This window comes from Scyliorhinus canicula, chromosome 1 (assembly GCF_902713615.1).
Source record: "Scyliorhinus canicula chromosome 1, sScyCan1.1, whole genome shotgun sequence".
NCBI classification, from domain to species: domain Eukaryota; kingdom Metazoa; phylum Chordata; class Chondrichthyes; order Carcharhiniformes; family Scyliorhinidae; genus Scyliorhinus; species Scyliorhinus canicula.
This window is the reverse complement of record NC_052146.1, coordinates 4,640,331-4,661,248: the sequence shown is the minus strand read 5'-3', so window position 1 is coordinate 4,661,248 and position 20,918 is coordinate 4,640,331. Positions and strand designations below refer to the sequence as shown.

At 49.8% G+C, this 20,918-nt stretch overlaps 1 protein-coding gene across 1 annotated transcript in view; it reads right to left on the bottom strand.

The window, feature by feature from the left end:
* Positions 1–20,918, bottom strand: part of adgrd1 (adhesion G protein-coupled receptor D1) — a 346,241-nt gene that overhangs the window by 46,112 nt on the left and 279,211 nt on the right. The window contains exon 17 of the mRNA XM_038802479.1: positions 14,709–14,800. Coding sequence (XP_038658407.1) covers positions 14,709–14,800 — 92 coding nt within the window. The remainder of the gene's footprint in view (positions 1–14,708; positions 14,801–20,918) is intronic.

Here is a 20,918-nt window from a genome sequence, read left to right as displayed (position 1 = left end):
CCGTTTGCCGTTCCCAATTTGAGCGTCGGCCAACGGAGAATCCCGCCCAAGAAGACTGCACTCTACATCAGCCACAGTGCCCGCCAGGCCCTGATCAGAGTGCACAGGAAATGTGCACAGGAAATGTGCTCTATTCCAAGGACTGTTCCTGGAAGCAGGTCAGTCTCACCTCCTCCACCTTGAAGGCCATCAACAAGGAGGTCAACATGGCTGCCAACCATACCCTAAACAAAATCCAGTACAGGAACAACGTGGCTGCCAACCATACCCTAAACAAAATCCAGTACAGGAACAAGATGGCTGCCAACCATACCCTAAACAAAATCCAGTACAGCAACAAGATGGCTGCCAACCATACCCTAAACAAAATCCAGTACAGCAACAAGATGGCTGCCAACCATACCCTAAACAAAATCCAGTACAGGAACAAGATGGCTGCCAACCATACCCTAAACAAAATCCAGTACAGGAACAAGATGGCTGCCAACCATACCCTAAACAAAATCCAGTACAGCAACAAGATGGCTGCCAACCATACCCTAAACAAAATCCAGTACAGCAACAAGATGGCTGCCAACCATACCCTAAACAAAATCCAGTACAGCAACAAGATGGCTGCCAACCATACCCTAAACAAAATCCAGTACAGGAACAAGATGGCTGCCAACCATACCCAAAACAAAATCCAGTACAGGAACAAGATGAATGATCTGATCCGTTCTGCCAGGGTAAGTCAATTCCCTCCAATCTCATCATGGCATCATGTACTCAAATGGCTGTTCTCTTCAAGGATCTCACACAACCATTCGCAGGGGACACATCTCAACACCGATAGACTAACAGAAGCTTTCACATCACTACCATCCCATCGATCATGCTGCATTCTCTCCATCCTCAATGCTGCCAGGGAAGGTTCACCACACACAGGGGGTATGAATCTTTGCTAGTCTATAGGTCCATAGAATCCCTACAATGCAGAGGGAGGCTATTCGGCCCATAAAGTCTGCACCAACCCTCTGAAAGAGCACCCAATCAAGGGCCACTCCTATTCCCTTAACCCCGTGATCCAACCGAACCTAACCTGCACATCTTTGGACACTAAGGGGCAATTTTAGCCTAGCCAATCCACCTAACCTATGCTTCATCCATTCTCTTGACTAGCCTTTCTTGTGTCTTCATCCAGGGCAAGCTTGCCCACAGCACATGGGATAAATCGCGGACTGGGAGAGGGAGGGGACGCACAGCTGACATCATTGGCCTGGCAGAGTTTGAGGAGTTTGTGGTTGAAATTGGTGGGGAGGACAGGGATCGCTTCTGTGGGAAAGGGGGGATGGGATTGCCTCAGCCATCCAGTTAGAATCACTGCTCCATGAATTCATCGCGTCCTAACAATCAGAGTGAGTTGTATATTCCTTATGCCCTTTTAAAAACTCCATCCTCGACCTGCAGATCGAGACCCACAAGAAACGTCGCTAAAGCTCCCAGCCCCCATACCGTGTGTGAGGAGGAAAGTGATGAAGGTCTGTCACAAAGAACAGAAGAACAAAGAACAGTACAGCACTGGAACAGGCCCTTCGGCCCTCCAAGCCTGCGTCGATCCAGTGCCCACCCCACCCTCCAGCAGTGCAGACACACATCTGGTCAGTAAGAGGCGGGGGCACATCACCCAATGGCGTTTGAAGCCCACAGAGGGGACAACCCCTGAACAATTCCACGGGCTGCCTCCACCCCGTCTGCAGATGTCAGGGTAGCACCTAGAGGGAGCGTAAGGCCGAGAGACATCAAAACATTTGGTTCACAGCTTGTTGATGTCCGGTGAATTGGACATTCTGAATTCTCCCTCAGCCTCCCCGAACATGCGCCGGAATGTGGCGACTAGGGGCTTTTCACAGTATCTTCATTGCAGCGTTAATGTAAGCCTACTTGTGTCAACAATAAAGATTATTATTATTATTGCTCAGCTGAATACAATAATTGTAACTAATCGAACTGCTGGAAATATTTTCACTTTCACTGCGTACTGTTGACTGTTTTCTTTCAGTGTCCTTCAAAAGGCCTCATGAGCCCCCCACCGCCCTACCCCCACCCCTCCAACACTGACCCCTCCACTCTGGCCAAGCAATTCCCCTGCAAACAGCTGACCCCACAAGTGGATCTGCTGGGAGAAGGATCTGAGACGGGCCCTTTCAGAGCCTCATGTAAACACCCGCACACACACACACACACACGCACAGAGCCGTCATCCATCAAACTCATCTCATTGGTCCCTGCCAAAATCAATAGGGCCTGCCGTGTGAAAAGAACTGGAACGGAATTACATTTTGGGTCATGTCCAATTTGAGCTATTGTGGAATGTGATATTACCGTTTGTATCAATAAAAAAGCCCTGTGATATTAAATGGCAAGCAATTGAAGCAATCTCTCTGCCAGGGCAATGCCCTGTTATTTTATCTACCTTCCCTCTGTCGCAAAAGCTCAAATGTTTAGGAGGCTATATCTAACCTTGTACTAACTGGTGACTTAGGACACACCTTCTCTTTGTCTCTTTGACATCAACTCACTCGGCAGCGCTAATGTTTGTTCTCAGAGATTGTGTGGCTAGTTCACCTCCTCGCTGATGTGACAGTGTGTTCCTCTCAGGAATGTGGAGACCAGTCCTTATCTCCTGGTAACCTTGTTGGCCTGTATGGTTCTGACTGCTGTAACAGTCAGTGCTTGGCAACTGTCCCTCTGATCGCCACACGCCACACTGGATTCTTACGACTCAATTTGTTCTGTGCACAAACAGGCAGGTAAACAGAGAGGTTCACTCTGGTACCGCTGTTAAGACCTTCAAACAGCTTTAGAATTCTCAACCTCTCATTTGTTTGGTGTCCTCAAAATGGAAATTTTGTCCTGACACATTATGCGTTACCCAGCTGCGGGATTTCATTCTAATAATAATCTTTATTAGCGTCAGAAGTAGGCTTACATTAACACTGCAATGAAGTTACTGTGACAAGCCCCTAGTCGCCACACTCCAGCCCCTGTTCGGGTACACGGAGGGAGAATTCAGAATGTCCAATCCACCTAACCTGATCATCTCTGGACTGTGGGAGGAAACCGGAGCACCTGGAGGAAACTCAATGTCAAGAAAACGAAGGAGATTGTCATCGACTTCAGGAAGCGTAGTGGAGAACATGCCCCTGTCTACATCAATGGTAACGAAGTAGAAAGGGTCGAGAGCTTCAGGTTTTTAGGTGTACAGATCACCAACAGCCTGTCCTGGTCCCTCCATGCTGACGCTATAGTTAAGAAAAGCCCACCAATGACTCTACTTTCTGAGAAGACTAAGGAAATTTGGCACGTCACCCGCAACTCTCACCAACTTCTACAGATGCCCCATAGAAAGCATTCTTTCTGGTTGTATCACAGCTTGGTATGGAGCCTGCTCTGCCCAAGACCGCAGGAAACTACAAAAGGTTGTGAATGTAGCCCAGTCCATCACGCAAACCAGCCTCCCATCCATTGACTCGATCTATAATTCCCGCTGCCTCAGAAAGGCAGCCAGCATAATTAAGGACCCCACGCACCCCGGACATACTCTCTTCCACCTCCTTCCGTCAGGAAAAAGATACCAAAGTTTGAGGTCACGTACCAATCAACTCAAGAACAGCTTCTTCCCTACTGCCATCAGACTTTTGAATGGACCTACCTCGTATTCAGTTGATCTTTTCTCTACACCTTGCTATAACTAACATTATATTCTGCAGTCTCTCCTTCCTTCCCTGTGTACGGTATGCATTGTTTGTACAGCATGCAAGAAACAATACTTTTCACTGTATACCAATACATGTGACAATAATAAATCAAATCAAATCAAATCAAGGGGGTGGTTTAGCACAGGGCTAAATCGCTGGCTTTGAAAGCAGACCAAGGCAGGCCAGCAGCGCGGGTTCAATTCCCGTACCAGCCTCCCTGAACAGGCGCCGGAATGTGGCGACTAGGGGCTTTTCACAGTAACTTCATTTGAAGCCTACTCGTGACAATAAGCGATTTTCATTTCATTTCATTTCAAACCCACGCAGACACGGGGAGAACGAGCAGACTCCGCACAGACAGCGATCTGAGCTGGGAATTGAACCTGGGACCCTGGCGCTGTGAAGCCACAGTGCTAACCACTGTGCTGTGTCACCCCACTTTTAATTAAACTCAAACAATTTCAATGCCACAATCAGGAGTGACCCTCAGCAGATAAAGTGCAAGGTTGGAGATGTGTACAATGATTCGAATAGGTAAAAGTAATTCTACCCTCCCCTGCTCCCTCACAAATCAGGACTGGCCTTTGTTGTAACCGGTTTACAATCAGTAATTTTCTCAATTCAAGAGTGCAACATGACGTGTGGAGAACCTGAATATTATTGCTCTATGTGCGGTGAGCAGATTGAAATGTTTTTAACGTTCTTTCAAACATTTTCTGAGTAAAAGTATATCTTTGCAAAATAAAAAGTTCAACTAATATTTGTATCTGTATCTGTGTCTTGGTCAAATTTCCAGCTTTCCTTTCACCGGTGACTGAATCTGGAGCGCCGATCTGTGTTCAGACCTCGAGTATCCAAACGAGGCGCAGTTAAGGAATCTCTTGAATGTACAGCGACCCAGTCATTGCGCACACTCTCCCCAGCTTTGTGCTACCACTGCCTGCGAGTCATTTTCAAAAGCAACTATTTGTATTTATATCGTGGGCGGGATCTCCGGACCGCCAGCCTGTTTCCTGCGCGGCGAGCCCTCGCCGGAAGCGGGATTGTCCGTTCCAGCAGCCGGCCGATGGAATCTCCCAGTGGGGATCTTCCCGTTGGGAAGCCTGTGGGCCTGGGTGCGCTGCCAGCGGAGCGGAGGACCCCGCCGACGGAGAATTCCGCAGCACAAAAACATTCCCAGACACTTTGCAGGAGTGTTGTCGAAACAGGATTCAACGCCAGCCACTTCGGAAAGCTTGGTCAAAGTGCTTTCAGGAGGATCGCAAAGGAAGAGGGAGAGAGGCAGCGAGGTGAAAGAAGGGTACTCCAGGCACGGTCAGCAAGGTTGATGGAGATCGGATTATAATCATGGGCGTTTGGGAGAATGGAATTGGAGGAGCGCAGAGATTTTGGGAAAGTTGTGGGGCTGGAGGAGGTTAACGAGAGGCGGGGGCATGGAGAAATCTGAATACAGCGATGTATCACTAACCGGGCCATAGTCGGAATATTGAGGTGGAATTTATAGAATTAAATGAAATGAAATGAAAACGCTTATTGTCACGAGTAGGCTTCAAATGAAGTTACTGTGAAAAGCCCCTAGTCGCCACATTCCGGCGCCTGTTCGGGGAGGCTGTTACGGGAATCGAACCGTGCTCCTGGCCTGCTTGTCCTGCTTTAAAAGCCAGCGATTTAGCCCTGTGCTAAACCAGCCCCGGAGAATTTCAGGCAGGTGAGAATCGCTGCCGACAATTTCAGATAGATTCTGTTTGTAACTTTAATTAAACTTGCTCAACGGAAACAGCTGAGATCTTGCTCAATTTCTGTTTGGTTAAATTAATTCTCTGTGATTCGCTTCCGCCACCAAATGCCAACTTTCTACTGTGCATGTTAAAGTGGCAGGTCTTCAGGTGAAGTTTGGCATCACACACATATATATATATAAACAGCAGGGGGGTGGGGGATTGGTGATGGCTTCACAGATACAGTTAGATCACATCACAATCTGTTGTGCTCGTGGGAATGCCAACGTACCCTCACAATCAAACCTTCTGGACCCCAGTTACATTTAGGAGCCCCGTTTTAACTCGCTCCCAGCTACTAGTTTAAACTGGGGGTTGCCAACCCTCCTGGATTGGCACGGAGGGACGTTTAATCTCCAATACCCTGCCAGTAAAAACATTATGGGGGGGTCGTTAAAAGCACTGAATCAGGTTTCCAACGGGCCATGATAGAATGGGGCATTGTGACAATGGGCATGTTATGTTTCGTGATTGTTATGATCAGAAGGAATATATACATATATGTTGATATCATCCTCTACTTTATAAAATTATCCTGTTTTTAAAAATAGACAAATGGATGGACTGTCAAAAGGGCACCTGCTAACCACATGATGATAGTGCTGGAAGTTTCTGGAAAGTTTAAAGAGAGATGAAGGCTAACGCCTCAAACTCCTGGAATGTTACACTCCATGCATTGTATGAATGTTCCAGTCAAGCCAACACAAAAGGGCCAGAAGACGAGGGGTCTGCACCAGCCAGCTATGGGCAAGGGCAGAGCTGTTGGGGACTCCCCATCTCCAACGTTGTTTTGATGTCTCTGCAGTTACCTGCTCAAAACACAACGGGTTTCAATGGGGGGGTCTCGTTAGCCGAATAGTTCACCCCAAAAACACCCTGTTGTCTGACAAAGACATGAGTTGTTTAAATTACTTTAATTATACAGCTTTTGGGCTCTATCTTCAGTCACTGTTTATCCTCAGAAGAGAACCAGGCCCCCAGGATAGCAGCCCTGCCTCTGTCTACCGTTTATCACTTCACGGGGAGCAACAGAAAGAACACGGTTTGAATTGCCCGACCCTCAGCTACACTGCATTTTACTGGACCAATTTTACTCTTGTATCGGTGTCGATAAGACAAATTCATCTCCGCACGTTTTCATCCATCATGGAAATCTCCATTTTCTGGAAAGATGGATAAACTTGTAACAGATTGAGCCTATTACCCTCTGAAGGGATACACCAGTGGACATTTGATTCTAGATTCTGGAGTCACGTGAAACGATTATTTTATTTTTGTCTGCCGTCATCTTGGCCCTAAACCCCTTTCTTTCCTTTATTCCTGTTTTGTAAATGCAAAAGTGGGGGTTATTGCAACCCTCGGGATGGGCAATAAATGCTGGCCTAACCAGTGATGCCCAATCCTGTAAATGAATTTTTAAAATTTTAAAAATGTGCTTCCCACGTTTTTCAGTGTGTGTAAAATAAACTAACCTGCTGAGTTTACCCTATCTGGAGTTTGCTATGGCGTTATGAACAGAGGATTGGATCACTCCATAATTGAAGGACGGGGGGGGGGAGGATGTGCCATCACTTATGAAGAGGGAAATAAAATATCAAAACCACCTTTCTGCTTATGGGCAGCTAGTGAGTGGCGAAATCAGAGATATTCCAAATTAACCCCCTTCCTGTCCGTAACAGGACTGTGGCAGAGGTGTGGGGGTGGGGGGGGGGGGGGGGGAGGAGGTGGTGAGGTGGTTTGGCCATGTGATTAGACCCACCCCTACCCCTGTCTGTGTGGGCAGCTGGCAGCCAATCAGTTTCTCAGCTGGTGAATTTAAAGGGAGAACGGGAAAGACATCACGGACCCTCTATCCAATGCCCTCCCCCCCCCCCCCCCCCCCCCACCCAACCTTTCACTACATTTCACTCAAAGAGGACAGTTGTTGGGTGGATTTTACCTCTCAAATGGCTACAGGCCTTGAGAAGGACCATCAGCCATCGATTAGAATTGCTGAACCTTGGGACCAGGTCTTCAGCTCACACCCTCTGGAATTCCCTTCGGAAATAACTCTGATTCTCCCCAGTGCAGGAAGATATTGGGGTGCCATTGATCTGTCAAACCCCCCTCCCCCACCTGACGTGCCCCCCCCCCCTCCCCCCCCCCCCCCCCCCCCACACCAATGCCCCAACTCACCTGTTGGGGAGTCCTCGAGAACCCCCACTCCCCATCTTATACAGGCAGAGCACCCCCTGGGCCTGATCCCGGTTGGGGGGGGGGGGGGGGGGAATGTCACCTGGTCACCTTAGAACATAGAACATAGAACAGTACAGCACAGAACAGGCCCTTCGGCCCTCGATGTTGTGCCGAGCAATGATCACCCTACTCAAACCCACGTATCCACCCTATACCCGTAACCCAACAACCCCCCCCCCCCCCCTTAACCTTACTTTTTAGGACACTAAGGGCAATTTAACATGGCCAATCCACCTAACCCGCACATCTTTGGACTGTGGGAGGAAACCGGATCACCCGGAGGAAACCCACGCACACACTGGGAGGATGTCAGACTCCTCACAGGCAGTGACCCAGCCGGGAACCGAACCTGGGACCCTGGAGCTGTAAAGCATTTATGCTAACCACCATGCTACCGTGCTGCCCACCTTAGCAGGTCCAGCCTGGTACCGGCCACCGGGGCACCCTGGCAATGCCAGAGAGGCTAGCGGGTAACACTACCAGGGTGCCAAAGTGGCACTGCCAAGGTGTCAAGGGGGCACTGCCAGGGTGCCATGGAGCCCGGGTGGCATCAACTGTGCTGGGGTGCTACCCTGCCCAGATTCCAACCATCCAGGGACTCCAATCACCTGGGTAACCCTAACCCCCCCCCCCACCCACCCCCAGTGCTAAACGGCACCCGGCTAGGGTCTCCTCGGCGGGGCTGGTTGATCACGGGGGCCGGTTACACCTGACGGAGGCTCAGTTAGGTCAGCCGTTAAACTCACTTCACTGTGCAAGCGTGGAGGCCGCCCACAATGCCTTGCGAGAGATCTCGTGGGGCCTCAGGGCTGTCGGGAATCCTGGAAGAGATCTCTCTCAGGAGTTACCGGCCTTGTCCCGTCCGGATTCCGGAGGGGCCCAGCCGGTAAATCGCGACCTGTATTTCCTCCTATAACACACTCCTTCAAACCAACCTCTTTGATCAAACTTTGGATCACCTGCCCGAATAACTCCTTTTGCGACTGTGCGTCAAACTTTAATAACCTTGGGATGGTTCATCATGTCAACGGTGCTCTATGCATTGTCATTGGTCAATTTCCACGGGAGGCCCCGGTCCATGTCCAATACGGGGCGTTATCGACAGACCCAGCTTTACTGGGCACGGTACCAGGGCTGGAAGAGTTCGATAACGAGGATGTGTAACACAAACTAGGTTTGTATTTCCCCGAGTATAGGAAATTGAGGGGTGATGTGATTGGGGTGTTTAAAACGATGCAAGGGTTTGACTGGGTAGATAGAGAGAAAGGATTTTCTCCAGAAGGGAAATCGAGAGAATGCGGTCCAGGCCATTGATGTCAGGAAGCATTTTTACCACACAGGCAATGTTGGAAATCTGGAACTCTCTACCTCGAAGAGCTGTGGATGGAAGGGAAATAGTTGGAGCTTTGGAGACTGTGATGGATAGATTTTTGTTGGGTAAGAATATCGTGTAAAAACATGGGGCTGAATGGCCTCCTCCTGTTCCTTATGTTCCCAATCCCCAGGCTGGCAGTGTCACGGTGCCTGGGTGGCATCGGCAATGCCAGGGTGCCACCTTGACCAGATTTACACAGCCCGGGGAGCCTCCGATTGCCTGTGAGACCCTGCTCCAACTGCCAATCCCACTGGATCCTGTCTGTGGGGCTAGAGGGATCACGGGATATGGGGAGGGAAGGCGGGATCGGGGTATTGAACATTATCAGCCAAGTTCATAATGAATGGCAGAGCAGGCTCGATGGGCCGAATGGCCTCCTCCTGTTCCTAATTCAGAACTTTGACACAGTGGAGGATCATGAAGAAAAACATGTTGGAAAGCTTATGGGCAGCACAGTGCTTAGCACTGTTGCTTCACAGCCCCAGGGTCCCGGGTTCGATTCCCGGTTTGGGTCACTGTCTGTGCGGAGTCTGCACGTTCTCCCCGTGTCTGCGTGGGTTTCCTCCGGGTGCTCCGGTTTCCTCCCACAAGTCCCGAAAGACGTGCTGCTGGGTGAATTGGACATTCTGAATTCTCCCTCAGTGTACCCGAACAGGCGCCGGAGTGTGGCGACTAGGGGCTTTTCACAGTAACTTCATTGCAGTGTTAATGTAAGCCTACTTGTGACAATAACAAATATTATTTCTATTTTCTATCTATAATTTGGAAAATTAAGATCCTTGCCAGCAGTTTGTATGTAATATTAATTCACCTGAGCTGAAGGTCTAATTAAAAGCCTCCGACAAAATTGTTATAATTAGCAAATGAAGCCTCAAACGTTTTATTCCTCGATAAACACAGCTGCTGCTGTAGATTTTTTGTTTCATTATACAATCAAGTCATTTTCATCATACATTCCTTATCATCGCTCTGTAATTAATAATTAGTTGCACAGAATGAATTTTAAAATGACAATTGAATAAATTTGTAGGGTGCGATCTAACGAGAAACAGAGTGGGAGTCTGAGGGGCATTAGTTGGCTCGTTCCCGGTGAGTATAGCGGCAGGAACGTTTCCTGCTCTGAGGAGCTCGCTCGCCAGTGCAGGAAGAGGTCGGGGCGCCATTCCCGATCTCTCGATCCCCAGATGCGTCCCATGGTCCTTCCCAAGTCACCTGTGGGGGGGGGGTCCTCGGGCACCCCTGGCACCGCACCTCATACGGGCAGGGCACCCCTGGGCCCAAGCCCCAGTGTGGGCAAAATGCTACCTTGGCACTGCAAGCCTGGCACTGCTAGGGTGGTACCCGGGTGGCAGGGCCATGATGCCCAGGCAGTGTTAGAAGTGCCACCTTGTCCAGATTTCAACCACCTGGGGGCCTCCGATTGCCTGTGAGAACCCCCCCCCCCCTCCCCCGCCCCCTCAAGTGTCCTTCCTCCTGGTCCCAATGCTAAGCGGTGCGCAGCTGGGGTCTCCAATGCGAGATGGTTAGATCCCAGGGCCGGTTGGATCTGCCGTGGCATAGATAAGTGAGCAGTTAAGCTACTTAAATATGCAAGTCTGGATCCTGCCCAAGTAAGAATCCTAGCATCCCTACAGCGCAGAAGAATGCCATTCGGCCCATCGAGTCTGCAACCCTCTGAAAGAGCACTCAACTCTCACCCTATCCCCAGAATCCCACCTAACTTTTTTGACACTAAGGGCAACTTACGATGGTCAATCCGCCGAACCTGCACATCGTTGGATTGTGGGAGGAAACCGGAGCACCCGGAGGAAGCCCACGCACACACGGGGCGGACGTGCAAACTCCACACAGTCACCCAAGGCCAGAATTGAACCCGGGTCACAGGCGCTGTAAGGCAGCAGTGCTAATCACTGTGCCACCATGCCACCCATCCAGCATCGAGACCACATTCGATCCAAGAGATCTCTTCTTCGGTTGATTCGCTGACCCCGGAAATCGCTTCTCCAGCCGCAGCAGCTACTGGATCTGGCTGCAGGGTATCCTCATCCTCGGCATGTCCCCCAGGCACCACGCTCACGGCCTGCTCGGGTCGTTACAGAGCCCCACAAAAATAGGGAAACCGAGATGGCGGAGGTTCGGACTCCGACAATGGACAGGCAGGACGTCTCCGAGGGGGGAGCGCTCTGGTCCACAGCCCACGGGCTTGCAGCCATTACAGCGTTCATCTCAGAAGCCCTCTCGTTACACACCGCCTGATCTGGCACCTCGTATGCATGATGCCTGCCTGATATCAAAAGAGTCCCACATTCTCCTTCACCAGGGTCTTTGGTGGATTCCTCGGACCTTGGTGGGGGGGAGGGTGGGTGTGGGGTGGGGGGGGATGTTGTAACCTGCCAGGACCCTATTGGGTGAGGACAATTGGTTACCCCTTGGATCTCGGGTAATTCGTGCTCCCCCGATAAGGGAGGGGTGGGACAATCGTTAACCTTTTAGCTGCATAAATAGAGCTGGCCAGTGCGGTACCGACTAGAGAGAGAGAGAACCAGTAGTCAACCACTGGCGCTGTGTAAATATTGTTGTCAATAAAAGTTATTTTCTGTTTGACGCGTGCTGGACTCTTTATGACCCTCACAAAAGTGGGATTTTCCGCACCCCCCCATGCCGTGTTTTGCGGAAGCGGAGGCGCTCCCCAATTACGGGATCTTCTGGTTCCGCGACTGTCAACGGGATTTCCTGTTGTACCCCCTGCGCCACGTGGGAAACCGACGGCAGGTGTTCACCATCAGAGGAACTGCTAGGTTCTGTCAGCGGGAATGGCCGGAACATTCCGGCCGATGAGCTGAATGACTTCCTGTGTTGGATGTTTCTAATCGAGTTTCTGGGCATTCCAAACTAACCCCAGTTCCAGGGAGCTAGACCTGCCAAGTTAACCCTCTGGGCGTCTACACCCCGTGTCGGGCTTGAATGTACAACCTTCTGAATCAAAAGGTGACAGCCAAGCTAATTATTAGTTCTTCTCTAATAAGGTGACACCTTACATACTGTTAAACGTCAAGCCCTGCTCTGTAGGGGGCTAGATACTGCCCGAGATAACATTACACAAGATACACGAGCAGACTTTATTGGTGAACTTTCACCATGACCCTAGTAACACTGGCCTTCCAACAACAATGATCAACACTACACGCTAAAATGGAAGCAGTGAGGTGGGGGGGGGGGAAGCACTTCTGATTGTTCGGTGTCATTAACCTTTCATTCTGCTACTTCCATTGAGGAGTAAGGCACTTGGCCCTTCGAGCCTGCTCTGCCCTTCAGTAGGATTGAGGCTGGTCCGACTTCCTCCAGCCGACCCCCGGTAATAATCCCCTACCCCCACCCCCGATCTATGAAGAATCTATCTATCGCTGCCTTGACATTATTGCAAAGACTGCCTTCTACTGCCTTTTGAGGAAGAATTCCAAAGACTCAAAACCCTCTGTGAGGAAAACTATCAGCTCATCCCTGTCTCTCGGTACTCTCCACACCCTGCCATTCCCTGAACACAGTGCTAACGCTGGGACATCACAAAACAGGGAAGCGAGGCAGTCATTTGTGGTGATATGCATCACTGTAAATACATAAGGGGTTAATGTAAATACACTAGTACTAAATAAACAATAGGGGGAGCACCAGAGACATCATGACACACAGACATTCAACCAATAGGTCAGTAAGATAGGACACGACCAATGGGCAGTCAATACACACCCAGAGGTGACACTGCCACAAGAGGGCTAACCCATATGAAATGAAAAAATGAAATGAAAATCACTTATTGTCACGAGTAGGCTTCAAATGAAGTTACTGTGAAAAGCCCCTAGTCGCCACATTCTGGCGCCTGTTCGGGGAGGCTGGTATGGGAATTGAACCGTGCTGCTGGCCTGCCTTGGTCTGCTTTCAAAGCCAGCGATTTAGCCCTGTGCTAAACAGCCCCATATAAAAGACAGGGCTCACATGCTCTTTCTCTTTCCATAGGCAACACTCAGAGAGACAGGGGCAGATCAGGGAAGCATCACACCCACCGCATGGCCTAGAGCAGACTGGTTAGTTAGATTGAGTTACTATAGATAGATTAGCAGGAGAGTCGAACCCAAGTAGTGAAGTGTTGGCTAGTGTAGACTTGAGAGATGAGCAGACACTTCCAACACTGATGAAGGTTCAACTCAATTTTATTAACTAACTTCTAACTAACTAACACACGATGACTGTGGGTCTAAATGATGCTAACTTAAACTAGAGACCTCAGCCTTGTCCGAACCAGTTGATTCTCTCAGCACGTGGTGTGAGTCCGTGCTGGGCTGGATGAGTTCCTGTTACACTCAGAGGCAGCGCCCAGAATGAGCGGGAACCGTGGTGCCCTCTGCCTTTATAGTGTGTGTATTCTAACTGGTGATTGGCTGCGGTGTTTGTACATGTTGATTGGTCCCTGTGTGTGTCCATCAGTGTGTGTCTGCACCATGATATATTGGCGTATATTATGACAAGTAGGAGAATTGTTAACTGTTGAATAAATGTGTTAAACCTATCTCCAAGTCTGAACCTTCCTTTGTCACATCAAGGAAGCAGCTTATGCAACGTGAAGAAGCATAACACAGCATGGTACCAGTGAGTGACCTGCTGAATCCCTATAGTTCAACTCAACAAATCCGTGACAACCGTAACACAACAGCACAGTAGCATTGTGGATAGCACAATTGCTTCACAGCTCCAGGGTCTCAGGTTCGATTCAGGCTTGGGTTACTGTCTGTGTTGAGTCTGCACATCCTCCCTGTGTGTGTGTGGGTTTCCTCCGGGTGCTCCGGTTTCCTCCCACAGTCCAAAGATGTGCAGGTTAGGTGGATTGGCCATGATAGTGTTGGGTGGGGTTACTGGGTTATGGGGATAGGGTGGAGGTGTTGACCTTGGGTAGGGTGCTCTTTCCAAGAGCCGGTGCAGACTCAATGGGCCAAATGGCCTCCTTCTGCACTGTAAATTCTATGACAATCATTCAGCAGCTCACAGCTATCAGCTGAGCTTTGAAACTCGAAGGAAACTGGATCGCATTGCAAGGAAATAGCTCCGGCATCACACTGCACGAAGCACAAACTGGCCCGATGATTGGGTAAAGGAGCTGGGGAGGAATTGGTTCGCATTTCGATTCTCAGCGCTGAACCATTTTTTTCTTCCAGGGCGACTACTTCAACGCTGACAATTAATTCTAATCTGCTGGTGTCAACTCCAACCCGATTGATGAAGTGTTGAGGCGGCTCATTGCGAACAAAGTTGATTAGTGACCCTTTTGTCAAAAGGGCCGACAGACAGTACAGGGGCTGAGATCATCTCTCATGTGCTGTAATTAATTTTACCTCGTCACCGCTAGCTTTTCCTAATTCCTCATGGCTCATTGGCTTTAAATGTGCACAAGCATTTATCATTAGCAGTGAAATAGGTGATTTTCCAACTCACTGGATAGTGATGCAAAAGTACTCGCTAAAGCGCTTATGACTTCTCTGTCTTTTATTGAGTGAAATCTAACAGTGGGTCAAAGATGCATTGACTGACCTGAACGCATTCGCGTCTCCATGTATCTTGTAGTTGTCCGTGCTGATTCGTGAAATGATCCTCGTCACGGCGATAAGAATGCCAATATTCACCTGAAGCCAACAGAATAAATAAGGTTACTTTAATAACATCTGCACATTACTCCTTTCAGCTAGCATTGGTAGCTGTGGCTTTGATGCTTCGCACTCCCACCCGTTAGTCCAAAGGTGGAAGATTCAAGCCTGACGCCGGGGATTTGAGCACATTAACCCAGACTGACGCTCCCAGTGTCAGTACGGAGGGAATGCTGCACTGTCAGAGATGGCTCCTGTGACATTATGGGAAATGATCAGAAGACAAAGGGTTAATGTCGTATCATAATTAACCACTAGATGGAGCTAGATGCAGAACTAAATAAATAAAATAATCTACTATTGTCACAAGTAGGCTTACATTAACAATGAAGTTAGTGTGAAAAGCCCCTAGTCGCCACATTCCGGCGCCTGTTCAGGTACACGGAGGGAGAATTCAGAATTCGCAGCTGGCACGGGAATTGAACCCACGCTGCTGGCCTTGTTCAGCATCAGAAACCAGCTGTCTAGCCCCTGAGCTAAACTAGCCCTGACTCGCAGACATCTGGGAGAGAGCTGGAGGATATCTCGAGAGAGAGAGAGCGGTGATAGAGAGGAGAGTACAGTTATAGATAGAGTGTTGAGACTGGTGTAGTTGAGTGTAGATTGTAGATTAGATTATTATTTACTACAGGAATAAGTGGTCGAGCTTTGTTAACCAGTGCAACTAAATGTTAGCTTTGTTAATGAACTTAGCTTCTGTGGTCTTTGTGAACACGATAACATTCGTCCTGACAACAAGAATCACAAAGAACACCACAGCTCCTTGCAGTTGGAATGCTAACCCACGTCCTCTCGTACGGGGTTAAAGGTCCCACGACTGTTCTCCCTGGCCCCCTGCACCCCCAGCCCCATTGGGCAAAGAGTGCCAGCTTGGCACCCTGGAAGTGCCCCTGGCATAACCACTTGGGCACCATGGCAGTTCCAGGATGGCAGTGCCAGGGTGCTACCCTGTCCAGAGGGCAAGGTCCCATGAGTGCCATTCGGTCTGGTCCCTGTTTGTGAGGACCAGCACTGAATGGCACTTGCCCAGGCGTTAGATCCCATGCCGAGGGTAGATCTCGGGAATGCACATTATAGCGGGACTAGCTGTCTCACTCTAATATGCAGAGTTCCCAGGAAGTGATCCCGCCCACAATGGGGCGCGCCACGCTGCTTTCTGGGCATCACGCAGCTGGTAGATCTCACCCATAATCTTTAATAATAATAGCTTATTGGGAAAAGCGAGCTGTTTGTGGTACACCCGGGGGACCAGGAGGGGGGGGATTGGGAGGCTCCCACTGAAAAGGGCGGAGAGGAGCTTCAGCTACTTGGGGGTCCAGGTGGCCAGGAGCTGGGGGGCCTTGCATAAGCTAAACCTCACAAGGCTGATGGAGCAAATGGAGGAGGAGTTTAAGAGGTGGGACATGCTGCCGCTGTCTCTGGCGGGTAGGGTGCAGTCAGTCAAGATGACGGTGCTCCCGAGGTTTCTGTTCTTGCTCCAGTACCTCCCCATCCTTATCCCGAAGGCCTTCTTCAGGCGGGTTAATAGGAGCATTACGGGGTATGTGTGGGCGCACGGGACCCCGAGGGTGAGGAGGGTGTTCCTGGAGCGAAGTAGGGATGGGGGGGGCTGGCGCTGCCCAACCTCTATGGGTACTATTGGGCTGCCAACGCAGCGATGGTGCATGAATGGGTAATGGACGGGGAGGGGGCAGCATGGAAGAGGATGGAGATGGCATCCTGTGTGGACTCGAGCCTGGAGGCTGGTGACGGCGCCACTGCCTCCAACGAGGTATACCACCAGCCCGGTTGTGACGGCTACCCTCAAGATTTGGGGGCAATGGAGGCGGCACAGGGGGGAGGTGGGGGCCTCGATGGGGTCCCTGATACCGGGGAACCACCGGTTTGTTCCGGGGAGAATTGATGGCGGGTTCCTGAGTTGGCACAGGGCAGGTGTCATGAGGCTGGGGGACCTGTTCATAGACGGGAAGTTTGCGAGCCTGGGTGAGCTGGAAGGGAAGTTCAGGCTCCCCCCCAGGGAACACCTTTAGGTACATGCAAGTAAGGGCGTTTGCCAGGCGGCAGGTGGCGGGGTTCCCTCTGTTGCCCTCGCGTGGGGTACGGGACAGGGTGCTCTCGGGGGTGTGGGTTGGAGAGGGGAGGATCTCGGAAGTGTAGCAGGTGATGCAGGAGGTAGACGAGGCCTCGGTGGAGGAGCTGTAGGGTAAATGGGAGGAGGAGCTGGGTGAGGAGATTGAGATGGGGACGTGGGCGGATGCCCCTGAAAGGGTGAACTCCTCCTCGTCGTGTGCGAGGCTTAGCCTCATACAGTTTAAGGTACTGCATAGGGCTTATATGACCGGGACGAAGATGAGTCGGTTCTTTGGGGGCGAGGACAGGTGTGCTAGGTGCTCAGGGAGCCCAGCGAACCATGCCCATATGTTCTGGGCATGCCCAGCGCTGGGGGAATTTTGGAAGGGTGTAGCAAGGACGGTATCGAGGGTGGTAGGATGCAGGGTCAATCCAGGCTGGGGACTCGCAATATTTGGGGTTGCAGTGGAGCCGGGAGTGCAGGAGGCGAAAGAGGCCGGTGTTCTGGCCTTTGCGTCCCTAGTAGCCTGGCGGAGGATTCTTCTTCAGTGAAAGGATGCGAGGCCCCAAAGCGTGGAGGCCTGGGTCAACGATATGGCGGAGTTTATTAAATTGGAGAGGGTGAAATTTGCCCTAAGGGGGTCAGTGCAGGGGTTTTTCAGGAGATGGCAGCCATTCCTAGATCTCCTGGCAGAACGGTAAAAACAAAAGGTCAGCAGCAGCAGCAACCCCGGGGGGGGGGGGTCTTTGTTTTGTTTTGGGTTGAATCTTTGCCAACGACGGGCGTTTATTTATTGTTTCTCTTTTGTATATATGGGGGGGGGGGGGGGTTCTTTTTGTTCTCAGAATTTTCTGTTACTGTTTTCTTTGTTGTGAAAATGTGAAAATTTGAATAAAAATTATTTTAAAAAAAAAATAATAATAGCTTATTGTCACGAGTAGGCTTCAATGAAGTTACTGTGAAAAGCCCCTAGTCACTACATTCCGGCACCTGTCCGTGGAGGCCGGTATGGGAATCGAACCGTGCTGCTGACCTGCTTGGTCTGCTTTAAAAGCCAGCGATTTAGCCCAGTGAGCTAAACCAGCCCCTTGCATTATTTAATTAAGCCTTAATTATTCCATCAAAGTGCAGAAGAGTTTGTCATTTTGCAATTCATCACAAATATGTATGAAAATGGTCAAATATTTATGGAAGGCTCATCATCTTTGGCAGATCATAGCTAACGAGGAGTTAAATAAACCCGGTGTAGCTCAGTTGGCTAGACAGCTGGTTTGTGATGCAGAGCAAGGCCAGCAGCGGGGGTTCAATCCCCGTACCGGCTCAGGTTATTCATGAAGACCCCGTCTTCTCAACCTTGCCCCTCGCCTGAGGTGTGGTGAACCTCAGGTTCAATCACCACCAGTCAGCTCTCCCCCTCCAAGGGGAAAGCAGCCGATGGTCATCTGGGACTGTGGCGACTTTACTGACTGACTTACATAAAGGGCATTGACCTTTCCAAAAAGTGCAAAAGAAATTGCATTCATGTAGCACCTGTCACATCCTCAAAAGTCACAAACCACTTCACACCCAAAGATGTAACTTTTGTGAGTAGTCACCGTACTTTTCTGGACAAATGGAGCAGCCAATTTGCCCAGAACATGTTTGCAGAAACAGTAAAGCAATAAATGGCCAGGTAATCTATCGTGATGAGGTGAAGGGATATATGCTGGTTAGGGTACATGCGTGGCAGATGCAATAGAATGTGGATAAATTTGGTAGACAACGTTGGCCGAGTCGCACGAGTATGTACCGCATACCTGGTGGTTGGTGTTCTCACTGTAATGGCAAGTAGTGGGGGTGTGGGGATGACCTTGGATAGATGTTCATCATCTTCATCGATGATGTATTGAAGGCTGCCTACTTGCCTTCAAACAACTGTGCAACCTCAAACAAACCATTGTTTGCAGAAAACTACCCAGCCTTAAGAACAGCGACCACGACAACACACAACCCTGCCATGGCAATCTCTGCAAGACATGCCAGATCATCGACATGGATACCACCATTACACGTGAGAACACCACCCACCAGGTACGCGGCACATACTCGTGCGACTCGGCCATCGGTGTCTACCTCATCTGCTGCAGGAAAGGATGTCCCGAAGCGTGGTACATTGGCGAGACCATGCAGACACTGCGACAACGAATGAACGGGCATCGTGCGACAATCACCAGGCAGGAATGTTCCCTTCCAGTCGGGGAACACTTCAGCAGTCAAGGGCATTCAGCCTCTGATCTCCGGGTAAGCGTTCTCCAAGGCGGCCTTCAGGACGCACGACAACGCAGAATCGCCGAGCAGAAACTTATAGCCAAGTTCCGCACACATGAGTATGGCCTCAACCAGGACCTTGGATTCATGTTGCATTACATTCATCCCCCACCATCTGGCCTGGACTTGCAAAACCCTACCAACTGTCCTGGCTTGAGACAATTCACACCTCTTTGACCTGGGGTTACCCCTAACTCTGGATCTGTAAAGACTTGATTACCTGCAAATGCTCGCATTCTAAGCATTGTCTGGCATCTTTGAATTTGTCTATATAGATGTTTCTGGAACATATCTCTTCATTCACCTGAGGAAGGAGCAGTGCTCTGAAAGCTAGTGTTTGTACTCCCTGTCATTGTGGTGTGCTCCATGTGCCTATCCAATAACCGCTTGAAAGTTCCTAAAGTGTCCGACTCCACTATCACAGCAGGCAGTCCATTCCACACCCTAACCACTCTCTGAGTAAAGAACCTACCTCGGACATCCCTCCTATATCTCCCACCTGAACCTTATAGTTATGCCCCCTTGTAACAGCTACATCCACCCGAGGAAATAGTCTCTGAACGTCCACTCTATCTATCCCCCTCATCATCTTATAAACCTCTATTAAGTCGCCTCTCATCCTCCTCCGCTCCAAAGAGAAAGCCCTAGCTCCCTCAACCTTTCCTCATAAGACCTATCCTGCAAACCAGTCAGCATCCTGGGAAATCTCCTTTGCCCCCTTTCCAATGCTTCCACATCCTTCCTATAGTGAGGTGACCAGAACTGCACACAATACTCCAAATGTGGTCTAACCAAGGTTATGTATAGTTGCAGCATAACCCCGCGGCTCTTAAACCCAAGCCCCCTGTTAATAAACGCAAACACAATGTAGGCCTTCTTCACGGCTCTATCCACTTGAGTGGCAACCTTTCGAGATCTGTGGACATGAACCACAAGATCTCTCTGTTCCTCCACATTCCTCAGAACCCTGCCGTTGACCCTGTAATCCGCATTCAAATTTTTCTGACCAAAATTAATCAACTCGCACTTATCAGGGTTAAACTCCATCTGTCATTTTTTGGCCCAGCTCTGCATCCTATCAATGTCTCTTTGCAGCCTACAACAGCCCTCCACCTCATCCACTACTCCACCAATCTTGGTGTCATCAGCAAATTTACTGACCCACCCTTCAGCCCCCTCCTCCAAGTCATTGATAAAAATCACAAATAGCCGAGGACCCAGCACTGATCCCTGTGGTACACCGCTGGTAACTGGTCTCCAGTCTGAAAATGTTCCATCCACCACCACCCTCTGTCTTCTATGTGATAGCCAGTTACTTATCCAATTGGCCAAATTTCCCTCTATCCCACACCTCCTTACTTTCTTCATGAACCGACCATGGGGAATCTTATCAAACGCCTTACTAAAATCCATGTATATGACATCAACTGCTCTACCTTCATCTACACACTTAGTTACCTCCTCAAAGAATTCAATCAAATTTGTGAGGCAAGACTTACCCTTCACGAATCTGTGTTGACTATCCCGGATTAAGCTGCATCTTTCCAAATGGTCATAAATCCTATCCTTCAGGACCTTTTCCATTAACTTACCGACCACCGAAGTAAGACTAACTGGCCTATAATTACCAGGGCCATTCCTATTCCCTTTCATGAACAGAGGAACAACATTCACCACTCTCCAGTCCACTAGCACTACCCCAATGGACATTGAGGACCC